This window comes from Macaca nemestrina, chromosome 2 (genome assembly GCF_043159975.1).
Source record: "Macaca nemestrina isolate mMacNem1 chromosome 2, mMacNem.hap1, whole genome shotgun sequence".
In the NCBI taxonomy this organism is placed as follows: Eukaryota; Metazoa; Chordata; class Mammalia; order Primates; family Cercopithecidae; genus Macaca; species Macaca nemestrina.
The window spans coordinates 45,051,095-45,067,572 of NC_092126.1; the positions used below are offsets into that span (position 1 = coordinate 45,051,095).

At 35.1% G+C, this 16,478-nt stretch overlaps 1 protein-coding gene across 2 annotated transcripts in view; it reads right to left on the reverse strand.

Moving 5' to 3' along the window:
• Nucleotides 1-16,478, reverse strand: part of LOC105469998 (ATR serine/threonine kinase) — a 121,371-nt gene that overhangs the window by 56,878 nt on the left and 48,015 nt on the right. For both annotated transcript variants that reach the window (XM_011721684.2, XM_071091057.1), the window contains exons 22-26: nt 11,440-11,646; nt 10,089-10,202; nt 7,017-7,132; nt 2,829-2,949; nt 900-1,037 (exon numbers count right to left, since the gene is read on the reverse strand). In XM_011721684.2, coding sequence (XP_011719986.1) covers nt 900-1,037; nt 2,829-2,949; nt 7,017-7,132; nt 10,089-10,202; nt 11,440-11,646 — 696 coding nt within the window. The remainder of the gene's footprint in view (nt 1-899; nt 1,038-2,828; nt 2,950-7,016; nt 7,133-10,088; nt 10,203-11,439; nt 11,647-16,478) is intronic.

A 16,478-nucleotide genomic window follows, 5' to 3' on the forward strand; every position in this document is an offset into this window, starting at 1 on the left:
TCACACCTGTAATCCCATGACTTTGGGAGGCTGAGACAGACCAATCGCCTGAGGTCAAGACCAGCCTGGTCAACATGGTGAAACTCTGTCTATACTAAAAATACAAAAAAATTAGCCAGGCATGGTGGCACATGTGTGTAATCCCAGCTACTCAGAAGGCTGAGGCAGGAGAATCACTTGAACCTGGGAGGTGGAGGTTGCAGAGAGCCGAGAGCACCACTGCACCCCAACTTGGGCAACACAGGGAGACTCTGTCTCAAAAAAAGAAAAAGAAAGCACAATTGATCAATAATACATTATTGTTCTTATCTATAATTAAATCTATCCAAATATTAGTCTAAAAAGAAAATATGCTAAAGACTAAAGAAAATTTTAAAAAATTGAAAATATTCTAGATTATTCAACAAATGATAATGAAACTTTGTTAATAGTGAAAAAATCTTTCAGTAATATCTCACACTATATGCAAAATTAATTTCAGAGTAATTGAAGACAATATAAAAACAGAAGAATTAAAAGAAAATATAGCAAATAAGTTCATGACATAAGAAAAGGCATCACATAAAAGGCTTAAAATTAATAATCTATAAAAGATGTATAAATTTTGCGTTTACATTTAAAATTTCTGCGTGGCAAAAGGTGAAAAGGTTAAAAAGAAAATGACTAAGTTGGAATAATTTTTGAAAATACGACTGGCAACAAATTGGTAGCTAGAATATACACAGAACGTCTATCAATTAAAAGGATACACACACCAAATAGGCAAAGATATGTAAATGAACATACATAGCCATACATAGATCTACATTTCCTACTAATAGGTAGTCTTTCTAATACGAATAACATTGGAGAAAATAAGTTTCACATGTTCAAAAACCAAGTAAGATGATTTATCTTACCTCCTGCTGATCTTCTTGATTACAACCCAGTAAGACATACACCAGAATATGTGGAAGAAGATAGATGGTCACTTTGAAATCATGCTTCATCATAATGCTACAGCAGGTGAAAATTTTACTGGCAAGATCATGCCGAACCTGTACACTCAAAATGTGTAGAGACAGTAACACACTTTAATCTATTGATTAAATGTCAAAAACTAGCATGCGAGATAATTTATCAAGGGCAAGTATTCATTTCCAAATTTTAAAAAAATTTAATTAATTTTTAATTAAATTATTTGGGGTTGAAGTCAAATTTTGTTATGACTTAACTTTTGATTTGCTAACACTGTGGAACTCATAAAATTTTAAAGAGATTTTTTCTTCAAATACAAAGCCAAAAATTAAAAAAAAAAAAAAAACTCACAATATTCCACAGCTGAAAATAGTTAACAGTATTCCACATTTCACACATTATATTTTCAGTATATTCGTTAAAAAAAAAGAAAATGTCAGCCGGGCACGGTGGCTCATGCCTGTAATCCCAGCAATTTGGGAGGCCAAGGCGGGTGGACCACGAGGTCAAGAAATCCAGACCATCCTGGCCAACATGGTGAAACCCCGTCTCTACTAAAAATACAAAAAAAAAAAAAAAAAAATTAGCTGGTGTGGTGGCGGTTGCCTGTAGTTCCAGCTACTCGGGAGGCTGAGGCAGGATAATCACTTAAACCCGGGAGGCAGAGGTTTCAGTGAGCCAAGATTGTGCCACTGCACTTGAGCCTGGTGACACAGCAAAATTCCGTCCCCCCCTCCAAAAAAAGAAAATGTCTTGAAGTTACCAACTAAAATTAGTATAATGATATTTTAAAACACTAACAGAAATGTTAATTAAAGGCGGGGCACGGTGGCTTACGCCTGTAATCCCAGTACTTTGTGAGGCAGAGGCGGGCAGATCACCTGAGGTCAGAATATCGAGACCATCCTGGCTAACACGGTGAAACCCCGTCTCTACTAAAAAAAAATACAAAAAATTAGCCAGGCGTGGTGGCGGGCACCTGTAATTCCAGCTACCTGGGAGGCTGAGGCAGGAGAATGGCATGAACCCGGGAGGTGGAGCTTGCAGTGTGCGGAGATCACTCCACTGCACTCCAGCCTAGGCGACAGAGTGAGACTCCCTCTCAACAACAACAACAAAAAAAACAAAGATTAGCCGGGAGTGGTGGCTCATGCCTATAATTCCATCTACTCAGGAGGCTGAGGCGGGAGAATCACTTGAACCTGGGAGACTGAGACTGCAGTGAGCCGAGATCGTACCACTGCACTCCAGTCTGGGGGCAAGAGCAAAACTAAGTCTCAAAAAAAAAAAAAGAAAAAAAAAAGAAATGTGAATTAAAAACAAAAATTATAAATTTTAAATATACTGTAAACATTTTCTTGGAACACAGAGTACCTTTTGTCTATCTAGCAGGTAAAAATTTCTCATTAAGGAAATAGAAATATACCTGTTTTTCCATGAAAATTCATTTTAAAAATCCTTACTTTTATTTTAGAGAAAGTTCAGATAATATAACTTCTTTTAGAAATGCCATTAGAGTATAATATATCTCTTTATTGAATGTCTTTTTATTATGTAAAAAACTCTGACATAGCATTTACATCCTTTTACACAGTATTATTTTACAATATAAAAGGAACAAACATAATGCAATTTTGCACACACATTAAGACCATAGTAATTTTCTTGGTGAAACAATTACTTTTCACTCAGAAACTATTATTAGTAACTACAGAGAAATTATTCTCTATTAGTAAACATTTTCTTCAAAAATTTCTATGATTATCAGCACAAATACTTCAATGACTATTGTGTGTACTATGCATTCAGATAGATGTTCTGGTTTCCTTTAAAATTTCTGTTCAGTGAACAAAATGAACAGGGTTTCTTACCTTTGTTATAAGATAACCTGCCCAAGATGCTGACCATTCTGCAAAGTTACTACCCAATTTACTTAAGTAAATTGGCTTCTTTACTCCAGACCAATCGGTTGACTTCTGAGAACTCTTGTATCTGTAATTTTGAAAATTTGTTTATTAAAAAGATAAATCCACCTGTATAGAATTTTAGTAAATTACAGCAACTTCTTCAGTGACTACTGTAGTACTGCCTTGCCTTTACTGCAATCTGCTTACCTTTTTCCAGCATCCTTCTTAGGGGTGAGGTAGATCATTCTTGCACATCTAAAGTACTTTTAAGGATTCGAGTCTGCCCCCTCGTCTTCCTCAGATCCTTCCAACTTTATTCTTGTATAAGAAAAATCTGTTCCTTTGAAGTTCAAGCCACCCAGGTATACTACTATTTTCTACTCCTCATTATGGGCAACTACTCAACTCACTGATTACCAAACTCACTGATAACTTTAGAACATTGCTCAGGGTTTTCTTTCTTCCCCAGTGGTGTTATCATCCTGGGTGACTTCAGTGTCTAGCTGGAACACTTAATCAAGCTCAGAACTTTCCAATGACTTTCTCCTCTACTTATCAGGCTCAGGAATTATCAGGGCTCCCATGCTAATTCAAAGAATTTCTTCACTTCAAAATCAATTATTTAGACATCTCATTGTATAGTCATAGTTTCCTAAATTTCTAGTTTTTTCACCCAGTTATTCCAGCACATCCATTCTCTCTTGTTGAGATCTTCTGTTCCGTGACCCTGCTAAGCTCTCCTGATCTATGATACCCCCGTCTCTTTGCCTCTTTCCACAACCATCTTAGTCTGTATGGTCCTTCATTTCTAGCATTCTCTTGGTAATATCATCTACCCACTCCATTGCCACACTGTCTTTTCCAGCAGTATTCATCTGCTAACCTCCCAACCTTGAATCCGTCTAAATATTGGCCTTTACTGAAATGATACTCAGGCCACTGCATCGATACAGGAATATCACTAACCCACTTATAAGATTAGTACTACTATGTATTCTTAGTCTTCAATGTCAGTGGGCCGCTAAAGTTACAGAATTCCTTCTAAGTTTTCATTATGGCTCTCTTCTGTTTTCCAGTGATTATTTCAAACCATCACCACCCTCCTAAAGTTACCTACACCAAATTCCATTGCCACTTTCAGCCAATGAGGTCATCTCTTATACCTCCTACTTCGGAGTAAAAACAAAATCATTGCTTCCCGCAATGAAATCTGTAAACTTAGCTGTGTTCCATCCATTATTTTATCTTTCCCTATTGCAAAAAAAAAAAAAGAGAGAGAGAGATCTTATTCCTTCTAATTCCCTGTAAAGGCCATGGCTCTCCCATTCTAGATGCTCCTTGGGGTCCTTACTATACCAACTATCACTTCTCTCTCACATTACTTCAACATGGCCCTTTCTATTTGCTCCTCAGCATTAACATTTAAACACGTTCACAGCGCTCTCATCTTACAGCTACCCGTGTGTAGGATTTTTTGAGTGGCATGGGTTTCTTTCAAATCACCAATAAAAGCTTCGGAAATAACAAATAAATGCCTATACCCAAAGTTTTATACCCAAATTTTATATGTATATAAAATTTCACTGTATTCCAAGTTTCTAACAGTTGAAAAATCCAATAATCTCTCAGTTAACCATCACACTAAACCAGGAAAAAAAATTCAAATCCCTATTTTGAATTATCATGAGTATAGTTCTCTAGATGATTTTTATCAAAATTATAGTAAACTTAGCTAGAAAACTACTGATACTGGGATACAAGCCAGGTTCTGCCTAGTCACATCCTAATGTTTTCTCCTAAAGTTATTTCTACGGCAATTTTGAACTGCAGTTGTTCTGTCTGGTTCTAAATTTCAATCTCCCAAATATAGTCATCCTTTAATCCAGATTTAGTGATTACATATAAAGAGCCCGAATTAAAGGAAAAAAAAAAAAAACATAAAGTAGGGAGTATAAAGCTAGCAAAAATATGAATTTGCTTTTAAGAAATTCTGTATTTCCCTAGGTCCTCTGGAGTAAATATCAAGCAGTCCAAGCTATAAAATTGAGCCACAGGCTAACCTGGTATTTTAGTGTTTCATACAAAAGGGAATCAACGCTACTGAAAATGCGCTCTATCAACCTCTTTTATGTGGCTCCAGTTTCAACAGGCAGATCCCAACCAGGTGAATCTCCTAACTTCTATCATTGAGGAATCATTCAAGAGGTTATTCTAACTGCTCAGGTATAAAAGCTAAAGAACAAAAGATTTTTCATTGCTTTGTTAAGATCACACTTTTAAGCGACCACTTAAAAGTTGCTTCCTACGAAAAAAAGAAAACAAGTAGGCAGAAACGTTGGCTTCTACTTCTTATGAAGCAGATGATAGCCAACCTCACAAATTCTCCTCCCAAAAACTTGCTAAGTACTTTTTAATATTATCTCCTTTATTCCTAACAATAACCATACAAAGTGGGTAAAATTATCCATGTTTTCAAAATTAAAAAATTAAAACCCGGAAATGTTAAATAACTTGCCCAAGACTTCAGAGCTAGCAAATGCAAAGCCAACATTCAAACCTAAGCCTGTGTGACTCTAAAGGCCATAAACCTTCCAATAGATTACAGAAATGTTTTGACCTCTACAGGTGTTATACAAAACACAGACTAAGAAAATGGGGGAAGTATGGAGTCCTCAAAAACAAAAATCCAAATTTTAACTTTAGTCTTTTACTTTACTTTTTAAATAATGCTAATAGTGGCCGGGTGCAGTGGCTCAGGCCTGTAATCCCAGCACTTTGGGAAGTCCAGGTAGGCAGATCACTTGAGGCCAGGAGACCAGCCTGGCCAACATGATGAAACGCCATCTCTAATAAAAATACAAAAAGTAGCCAGGCATGGTGGCACATGCCTGTAATCCAAGCTACTTGGGAGGCTGAGGCAGGAGAATTGCTTGAATCCAGGAGGCAGAGGCTGCAGTGAGCTGATACCGCATCACTGCACTCCAGCCTGGGCAACAGAGTGAGACTATGTCTCAAAAATAATAATAACTAATAATTCTTCCTTAATAAGGCTAATAATAATAATGCTAGTCACTTCTTTAATAATGCTAGTCATACAACATAAAATGATGTTTAAAAGATTTCTAAGTATAAAAAATTATCTAGGAAATAAATATGCATACCTCGGGGCTTTTATAAAGAATTTTAGGATAAGTCTAGGCACTGTCTAAGGTTCAAAGAAGTTATTTGTCCAAAGTCAAGTATCTAATATGCATGGGTACCTAGGGTACCAAAAAGTACAGTTTCTAAATAGAAATAATTTATAATTGTATGGATTTTTAAAAAACATAAAATGCTTCATGAATTTGCATGTCATCTTGCGTATTTCATCAGTCCTAACAAAGTCATTTAAAATTTTTAAGAGATTAAATACACTTTTTTAAAAGTAGAGGGCGAAAATATATTCATGAGGAGAAACCGGCAGTAATGAAAATCTTTAATTGGGCTTTTTAAAGCCTTTCTGACTAGCTTTAAACTTTAAATTTCTGTATTAATTATACCTATCAAAGAATTCAACTCACATTCAGCTTAAAGTACATTCTTTCAATTTACTACCGACTGTTGAACTTTTAAAAATCAATCCTTTTAACTTTAATAAATTTATCTGAATATTTAAAGTTGTAGAATTTAACCCAATGAGCAGACTGCACTTCTCATCTAGACAAATTATAAGCATAAATCATAGTGAAATATACATATAAAGAGATATCAAAACACTTTTAATGTTAAAAAACTATATCAAAAATCGAATTTTTTTTTTTTTTCCCCAAGACAAAGTCTCACTCTGTCACCCAGGCTGGAATGCAATGGCATGATCTCGGCTCACTGCAACCTCTGCCTCCTGGGTTCAAGTGAGTCTCCTGCCCCAGCCTTCCAAGTAGCTGGGATTACAGGTGTGCGCCACCACACCCAGCTAATTTTTGTATTTTTAGTAGAGATGCGGTTTCACCATGTTGCTCAGGCTGATCTTGAACTCCTGACCTTGTGATCTGCCCGCCTCTGCCTCCCAAAGTGCTGGGATTATAGGCGTGAGTCACCGCGCCTGGCCAAAAAATCACATTAATTTTTATATAAAAACAATTTTATGAAAATACATTAAATAAGCCTGCATACCTGGTATTTAGATGAGGTTCTAGTATTTCCCGAACATGTTCAGGAAATCTCCTCCACAATTGGTGACCTGGGCCATTGGTCTCCATCTCTCTACAGTCATAAATAGAAAGCAACTCCTACAAATACATATTTTATATTTGTAAGTCCACAATGAAGCAGATAATGCTTTATCTTCATCAATGTTCTACATATTTTAGTTATTAAAACACAGCCATAACTCATTTTACTGCACTTCGCTTGATTTGTGCTTCACAGATGCTGCGTTTTTTCTTGTCGTTTTTTTTTTTTTTTTTTTTTAAGAAATAGAAGGTTTGTGGCCACTATGCATGGAGTAAATCTATCAATACCAATTTTCCAACAACATATGCTCACTTCATGTCTCTGTGTCACATGTTGGTAATTCTCAAAGTATTTCAAACTTTTTCATTATTACTATATCTGTTATAGTGATATGTGATCAGTGATCTATGATGTTACTGTTGTAATTGCTTTGGGGCTCCACAAACTGTGCCCATATAAGACAGTGATCCTAATTGATAAATGTCGTGTGTGTTCTGACCAGTCCACTGACTAGCTGTTCCGTCCCTCTCCCTCTCCCTGGGACTTCATATTCCCAAAGACATAACAATATTGAAATTAGGCCAATTAATAACCTTACAGTGGCCTCTAAGTATTCATATGAAAGGAGGAATCGCACATCTCTCACTTTAAATCAAAAGCTAGAAATGACTAAGCTTAATAAAGGAGGCATGTCAAAAACCTAGACAAGCCAAAAGCTAGGTGTCTTGCACCAAACAGCCAAATATAAATGCAAAGAAAAAGTTCTTGAAGGAAATTAAAAGTGTTACTCCAATGAATACATCAAATATAAGAAAGAGAAACAGTCTTATTGCTGATATAAAGTTTTAGTGGTCTGGATAAAAGATGAAACTAGTCACAACATTCCCTTAAGCCAAAGTCTAATCCAAAGAAAAACCCTAGTTCTCTCCAATTCTATGAAATCTGAGAGAGGAGAATAAGCTACAGAAAATAAGTTTGAAGTGATATGATTCAAGGGGCACTTCTTAAAAAACAAAAAAACAAAAAGTTTGAGGGAAACAGAGGTTGGTTCATGAGGTTTAAGGAAAAGAAGCTGTCTCTATAACATAAAAACACAAGATGAAGAAGCAACTATTGATAGAGAAGCTGCAGCAAGTTATCCAGAAGATCTAGCTAAAATTATTCTATTCTGTTGGAAGAAGATGCTATCCAGGACTTTCACAGCTAGAGAAGAGAAGTCAATGCCTGGCTTCAAAGCTTCAAAGGACAGGTTAATAACTCTCTGGTTAGGGGCTAATGCAACCGGTGACTTTAAATTGAAGTCAATGCTCATTGACGATTCCATACATCCTAGAGCTGTTAGGAATTAGGCTAAATCTAAATATATGCGTCTACTATATACCCACAAATTGAAAATTAGAACAATAAAAGTAAAAAAATTTTAAAAATTAAAAACGATGTGAAATCTACTTTGCCTGTGCTCTATAAATGCAGTGACAAAGCCTGAATAACAACACATCTGTTTACAGCATGGTTTACTGAATATTTTAAGCTCACTGTTGAGACCTACTGGTCATAATAAAAGATTCCTTTCCAAATATTACTGCTCATTGACAATGTACCTGTCACCTGGGAGCTCTGATGGAGCTGTGCAAGGATATTAATGTTGTTTTCGTGACTGTTAACACAACATCCATTTTGCAGCCCATGGATCAAGGAGTAATTTTGACTTTCAAGTTTTATTACTTAAAGAAATATATTTTATAAGGTTATAGAGGCCACACACAGTAATTCCTCTGATGGATCTGGGCACAGTAAATTGAAAACCTTCTGGAAAGAATTCACTATTCTAGATATCATTAAGAACATTCATGATTCATGAGAAGTCAAAATATCTATCAACAATAACAGGAGTTTGAAAGAAGTTGATTCCAACCCCTCCTGGATAACTTTGAGAGGCTCAAAACTTCACTGGAGGAAGTAAGTATAGAGGTGATAAAAACGGCGAGAAAACTAGAGTTAGAAGTGGAGCCTGAAGATAGGACTGAATTACTGCCTTCTCATGATAAAATTTGAATGGACGAGGAGTTGCTTTTTATAAGCAAAGAAAGTGGTTTCTGGAGAGGGTATCTATTGTGGTTCCACTCAAAATGCTGTGAACACTGTTCAAGTGACAACAAAGGATTTAGAACATTACAAAAACTTAGTTGACTAAGCAGTGGCAAGGTTTGAGAGGACTCATTCAAATTTTGAAAGAAGTTCTACTGTGGGGAAAATGGTATCAAACGGCATCACAGGCTACAGAGAAACCTTTCATGAAAGGCAATTGATGTGGCAAACTTCGTTGTCTGATTTTTTTAAGAAATTGCTACAGCCATCCCAACCTTCAGCAACTACCACCATAATTAATCAGCACCATCAACATTAAGGCAAAATCTTCCACCAGCAAAACCATTATGCCTTGCTGAAGGCTCAGATGATGGTTAGCATTTTTAAGCAACAAAGTATTTTTTAAATAAAGGCATGTACACTGGTTTTTAGACATGATGCTATTGCACACTTGATGGACTATAGTATAGTGTAAACATAACGTTAATATGCACTGGAAAACCGAAGAATTCATGTAACTCGCTTTATAGAGATACTTGCTTTATTGTGGTGGTCTGGAACTGAACCCATACTATCTCTGGGTTATGCTTGTACATAGAAAAATAAACAGAATTTTATAATTTTAGAGCTGTGAACATCCTTAGGGCATTTATTTCAATGCCTAGAATGATTTAAGTAACTCACTTAGGTCACAAAGCTGAGGCAGTAGTATATATTTGTATATACATACAAACATTTTGAAAGTAACTATACCTATAATAATTGCTTAAGAGGTATGCTTCTGTACTCTAAAATGTTTATCATGAACTTGTATAACTTTGATAAAAGTGAGAATTAAAACAAATAGGAGTTTCACGAGTATAGAATTTATAACGTATTTGAATTAAACAATTTAAAGCCAGTAATGACTATATCCACTCTCACCTGAATGGCATAGGCAGCTGAATCTTGAGCTCGGCTATTATCAGCATACGCAAGGTAAGCTCTTGTTAGTTCCATCAATAATCCATAGGCAAAGCTTGAATCTTCTACTCCAGTCTCAATTAGAAAAAAAAAAAAAAGAAAATTCCAGGATAACTGCTATAAATTTTCTTAGGTGTACTTCTTCTTCCATGGTGAATTTAACTTAACTGCCTAAGTGAATTTAACTTAGACAAAGGAAAAGACAGGTTCAAACTAAGTTTGGTATTAAGACTACAATATAATCTGTAGCTACAAAGCCAAAATGTAAAGCTTTTTAGGCTATTTCTAAGGTGTACAAAAAATTATTGAACTTTTGCATATCTCTGACAATTTGCATTGTTGGTTTTTTAACCCTTAAAAAGCAAAATGTAGGCCAGGCGCAGTGGCTCACACCTGTAATCCCAGCACTTTGGGAGGCCAAGGAGGACGGATCATGAGGTCAGGAGTGCAAGATCAGACTGGCCAATATGGTGAAACGCCATCTCTACTAAAAATACAAAAATTAGCCAGGCGTGGTAGTGCGCGCTTGTAATCCCAGCTACTCGGGAGGCTGAGGCAGGACAATCACTTGAATCCAGGAGGCGGAGTTTGAAATAAGCCGAGATCTTGCCACTGTACTCCAGCCTGGCTGACAGAGCGAGACTCTGTCTCAAAAAAAAAAAAAAAAAACAAAGCAAAATGTATACATGGCATCTCCTACATTGCATTCTGTAGAGCCCAAGAGTCATTTGAGAAACTCTAAGAAATAATTTTAATATACTCATATATTATAACTCTTGGAGATATATTCTTAGAGATTCACAATGCACACAGATACATAAAAAGTCACTTTAAAAAAAAAAGTCACATTTAATTTTGTTCTATATGGATTTCCCAAACTCATTTGACTACAAAACATTATTATTGTTAAAAAAAAGTCACATTTAATTTTGTTCTATATGGATTTCCCAAACTCATTTGACTACAAAACATTATTATTGTAATATCCTGGAAACTAGTTTTCCATGGAAACACTAACAATAATGTTTAAAAAGTAATATTTAAATAATTGATTAGGCTTTTTAAGTATTGTCATTATTATATTTGGAAGCTTTATTTATAAGAATATAACACCCTGGGTGGGGTTCAAACTTTATTGCTTTTGGCTAAAGGTTTCTGCAATAGTATTAAGAAATAAACTCAGAGGTTAACTAATTGTCTGGTTCTAGGTGAAGCTGTCATTAAGAATACCCTGAATAGTTCTTGTAAATGGAATATATAAACCTCAATAGGACAGAGAACTCTTTTGTCATTCCAAATTTCCACTACTTACCACAAACGTAAAATCTTTTCCCTGAGTTTCAGTTGTTGAGAAATCTAATCGACCTGGGTCTATCGCCCCCAATTCCCCTAAACATTCCCCACAGAGCAACCGAGCTTGAGAGTTTGCATCTTGGCATCCTTTCAAAAGCACTGTCACCAACTGTGAGATAATAGGTTCTACTGTTTCACTGTCTGTTGCATACTTTATCAGTTTTTCCTAAAATAAAAGTAGAAAGAAAATTTATATGTAATTTCTACAAACTAGTATGCTTTCCTGAGCTAGGAAGCTTAAAAATATTAAGGAATATCTAACATAAATATTGACAAAATTAAATTTCTGTATCTGCAATCTTTCCAGCTAGTTTTTGATGAGTCCGCAAAACATAGCTCACAATATGTCCTGTACAATTAGAATCATTAAATGTCTGAAAGTCTTTAATCATTAATCCATTAAACAAGCAGTTACTGTGCATTCTATCAGTATACAAAAAAATCAGTAAAACAAATCTTAACAAGTTCACAGTCTAAAAGGAAAACAGACAAATAACTAAAATATCATATGATATGTACGATAACAAATATATTTATACAGCAAAGAAGCAATGAATAAGAAAAAAACAGTAACTTTTAAAAGCAGTGGACAGATATTTCAGTAGATAAGTGAAGGAGGAACAACTATTAGTTAAAACAAGAAGTTTGAAAAGTGTATAAAAACTAGTAAAGAAGGAAAAAAGATATAAAAAAGGGTCTGTGAGGATGGAAAAAAAGAGGTAGGAAGAAAGAGGTAGCCTAATGATAAATATGTTAATTCAAATAGTCTTTTTTCAGCTATCTCTTCAGGATGCTGTAATGAATAAAATGTTAAGTAAGAAGAAACTATTCTCAAGACAGTGAAGATTTAGATATTGTACTTGTGTGATCACTTTAAAATTACTTCATTTATATTATATTCTTTCTAGCAAAAGTAAAGTGCATAGGAGCATCTCAAACTCCACGTTAGAACTGTAATGAGTAATACAAATTAGAGTAATACGTTTCAAAAGAAAAACAAAAAGACATTTAATCTTATGCAGAATCTTCAATAGATGATTTCTTAAATAACATTACAGATTAATTCAGCTGTAAAGATCGCCCCCCCCACACCCACACCCGCCACACACACACACCCTGGTAATCAGTTAAAAGTAAAACTCAGATAAGAAGTGTTACTTTTTATCATACACTAAATGTCCACACGTACTTGGGTCTATTTCTAGACCTCCTATTCTTTCCCACTGGTCTGGTTATTCATATACTAATTACCTCTTTGTTATAATTGTAGTGGCTACAAAGTATATTAATGTTTGGTTGGGATACTATATTCTCATAACCTTTTTTTCCAGGGGGAGTTTACTAGCTATTTTTACATGTTTTATTTTTCCATATCAACATTACTATAAACCTCCTACAGTTAAAACAACAACAACAACAACAACAACAACTTTGGCAACATATTCATTGGGGTTGCATTATATTAATTAACCTAAGGAGAATTGAAATCGTTATAACGTCAACCTATCCAATAAGGGATTGATCTAGCTTAGAAATCTGTCCCCTCCAAATCTCATATTGAAATGTGATCCCCAGTGTTGGAAATGAGACCTGGTGGCAGGTGTTTGGGTCACAAGGGTGGATCCCTCCTGAATGGCTTGGTGCCATCCCTGTGGTAATAAGTGAGTTCTTTCTCTATTAGTTCAGGTGTCAGCTGGACTCCATTAGTTCAAGTGAGAACTGGTTATTTGAGAGCATGGCACTCTTCCCATCGCTCTCTTGCTCCCTCTCTCACCATGTGATATACCAACTCCCCTTCCCCTTCTGCTACGAGTAAAGGCTCAGGCTTGCTGAAACTATCATCAGAAGCAGATGTTGGCACCATGCTTCTTGTAAAGGTTGCAGAACCATAAGCCAAATAAACCTCCTCTTTTTAATAAATTACCCAGCCTCAGGGTAATTTACTATAATTCCTTTATAGCAAAGCAAATAGACTAAAACAGTGATGGTTTCCATTTAGTCAAATCTATTACCCTTTTGTGTCTTTCAGAAGCATTTAAAAATTTTCCTCTTGTTGGTTTATGCATTTCTTGTTAAGTTTATTCTCAACTATATTGTTTTCCTGTTGCTATTGTAAATGAGGTATTCCAGAAAATTTTCTACCTGGTTACTGCTTGTCATATGAAAATTATTAATTTTTACATTAATTTTATATCCCCTACTTCACTGAATTCATCTGTGGTCGAGTTAGTTTTATCAGTAATTCTCTATAATTTCCGAAGTATATTAGCATAAGAAATGGAGACAGTTTTACATCTTTTCCAATTCTTATATCTCTGATAAGCATATCATCTGTAAACAAAGATAGTTTTACATCTTTTCCAACTCTTATCTCTCTGATTGCTTTTTTTCCCTAAATTCCTTAGCCAATACCTCCAAGTGAATGTTAAATAGTGCAGATAATAGGAAACCTTGCTTTCAGTGGGAATGTTTCTTGTTTCCCATTAAGTATGTGTATATATGTATGTACGTATGGGTACGTACCCATACATACATATATAAACATGCATACATATACATACACATATATTATAAATTAAGATAATATTCATCAATTTCTGTTTTCTTTAGTGTTTTCATTCGAAGTAGGTGATGAAATATGTCAGTCTATTCAGCATCTATGGAAATAACAGCATGATTTTCTCTTTAGATCTATTAATATAGTGAATTATATTCATGGATTGCTAAGTATTAACTATCTTTGCAATACTGGAATAAAATGCAACTGGTCATGGGGTATTGTGGGTTTGGTTTTTTTGTTTTGTTTTGTTTTTTTGAGACAGGGTCTTGCTCTGTTGCCCTGGTTGGAATGTAGTGGCATGATCTTGGCTCACTGCAGCCTCAAACTCCCCAGGCCAAGGTGATCCTCCCACCTCAACCTCCAAGTAGCTTGGACATTAGGCATGTGCCACCACACCTGGCTAATTTTTGTATTTTTTGTAGAGATGGGGTCTTGCTATATTGCTCAGGCTGGTCTCGAACCCTTGGGCTCAAGCAATCCATGTGCCTTGGCCTTCCAAAGTGTTGGGATTACAGGCATGAGCCACTACACCCAGCATGGGGTATTTTCTTAATGTGAAATTGATTTGTTTGATAATATTTCATTTATAATTTTTGGCACTGATATTAATATGATAATCTTTAATTTTTTGTTTCATGCTATCTTTTTTGGGTCCACTGAACACTGTTATATATTGCTGCTTTTATAAAAGTGGAAGTTTTCTTTCATCTCCTATACTCCAGGACAATTTAAACACCACTGAGACTATTTAGTTTGTGAAAATTTGATTAAAAAATCCCCTCATCTGGGCCTGGTGCTTTCCTATGGATGAAGTTCTTTTATAATATTCTCTATTTCTCCTACAGAAACTAATCTTTTAAGCTTTCTATTTTAGCTAGAGTCCATTTTGATACACTATATATTCCAGGAAAAGTACACATGTTTACAAATTTATTTGTGTAAAAGGGTACAAAGGAGTCTCTTGTGATTTTTAAATATCTTCTATGTTTCAACAGTTTATTATTTACATATTTGACATTTACCAGTTTTGCTAGTTTTTTCAAAGACCTAGAATTTTTACTCATTAATTAATTTTACTGCTTTCTGTTCTCTACATTTCTTTTATTTTTATTATTTTCTTCCTGTACTATCTTTTCTTAGTTTTAATGAAGTATTTGTTTCACATACTATAAAATTCACTCTTTTAAGGCATACAAATGAATGATCTTTAGTATATTCACAAGTTTTAGTATATTGAAGTATATCACAAGTGCAACCATCACTTCTGTTTAATTTCAGAACATTTTTACCATCTCAAAAGGAATCTGTACCCATCAGCAATCACTCCCCATTTCCCCCAAACCTCCTAACCCTAGGCGACCAGTAATCTACTTTCTATCTCTATGGATTTGTTTATTCAGGAATACCAAAGATTGCCAGCAAACCACCAGAAGCTCTCAAAAGGAACCAACCCTGCCAATACCTTCATCTCAAACTTCTAGGCCATGGGAACTGTGAGACAATAAACTTGTTTATGTTGTTTAAAGTCATTCGGTTTGTAGTACTTTGTTACAGCAGCCCTAGTAAACTAACACAAAGAGCCAACTAATACAATAATCAATTTGAATATGAAAGTTCTATCTGCTCTTTAGAATAAAGTATGCGTCTATTATCAAGGTGTAATGTCTGACATATATTCACAATAGCTACTTTACTGATTATGTTATTTAGATCTTCCATGTATTTATCTACTAACTTATTTTATACTGAGAATAGCATAGTAGTCTCCTCTTATTGAGTTTCTATATATATCTTCTTAAGCTTCTTATTTTGGCTTTATCAAGGTGGCTGGTGTATTATTTGGAGCATATTAATAACTAGTAAATCTTCCTTATGAATTATGGCTTCAGGCATTAAAAAGTATCCATTTTGGTCATATTTAACGCTTTTCGGCTTCAGTTCTATTTTGTTTGGAATTCCTGCTTTCATTTATACTTTCCACTTAGCTGGATAATTTTGCTTATCCCTTTATTTTTGGCCTTTCTGAATCACTTTATTTTAGGTATGTATCCTACATGTGGCAGAGAGTTTTTTCTTGCTTTGTAAGCCAATTTGTAAATTTTTTTCTTTTAAGGTTGTTCACACTCACTAATGCGACTGAGATGCTTGGCCACAATTCTGTCAGATTTTTTATTATAATACAGTGAATTTAATTATAATATAGTATACTATAATTAGTGCTTTCTTCCCTCTATTCTGTTTTGTGTTTAAGAAATCATTTATTTGGGGCCAGACGCGGTGGCTCATGCCTGTAATCCCAGCACTTTGGGAGGCCAAGGCGGGTGGATAACAAGGTCAGGAGCTTTGACCATCCTGGCTAACATGGTGAAACTCCATTCTCTACTAAAAAACATTTTTAAAAAATCAGCCAGGCGTGGTGGCGGGCACCTGTAGTCCCA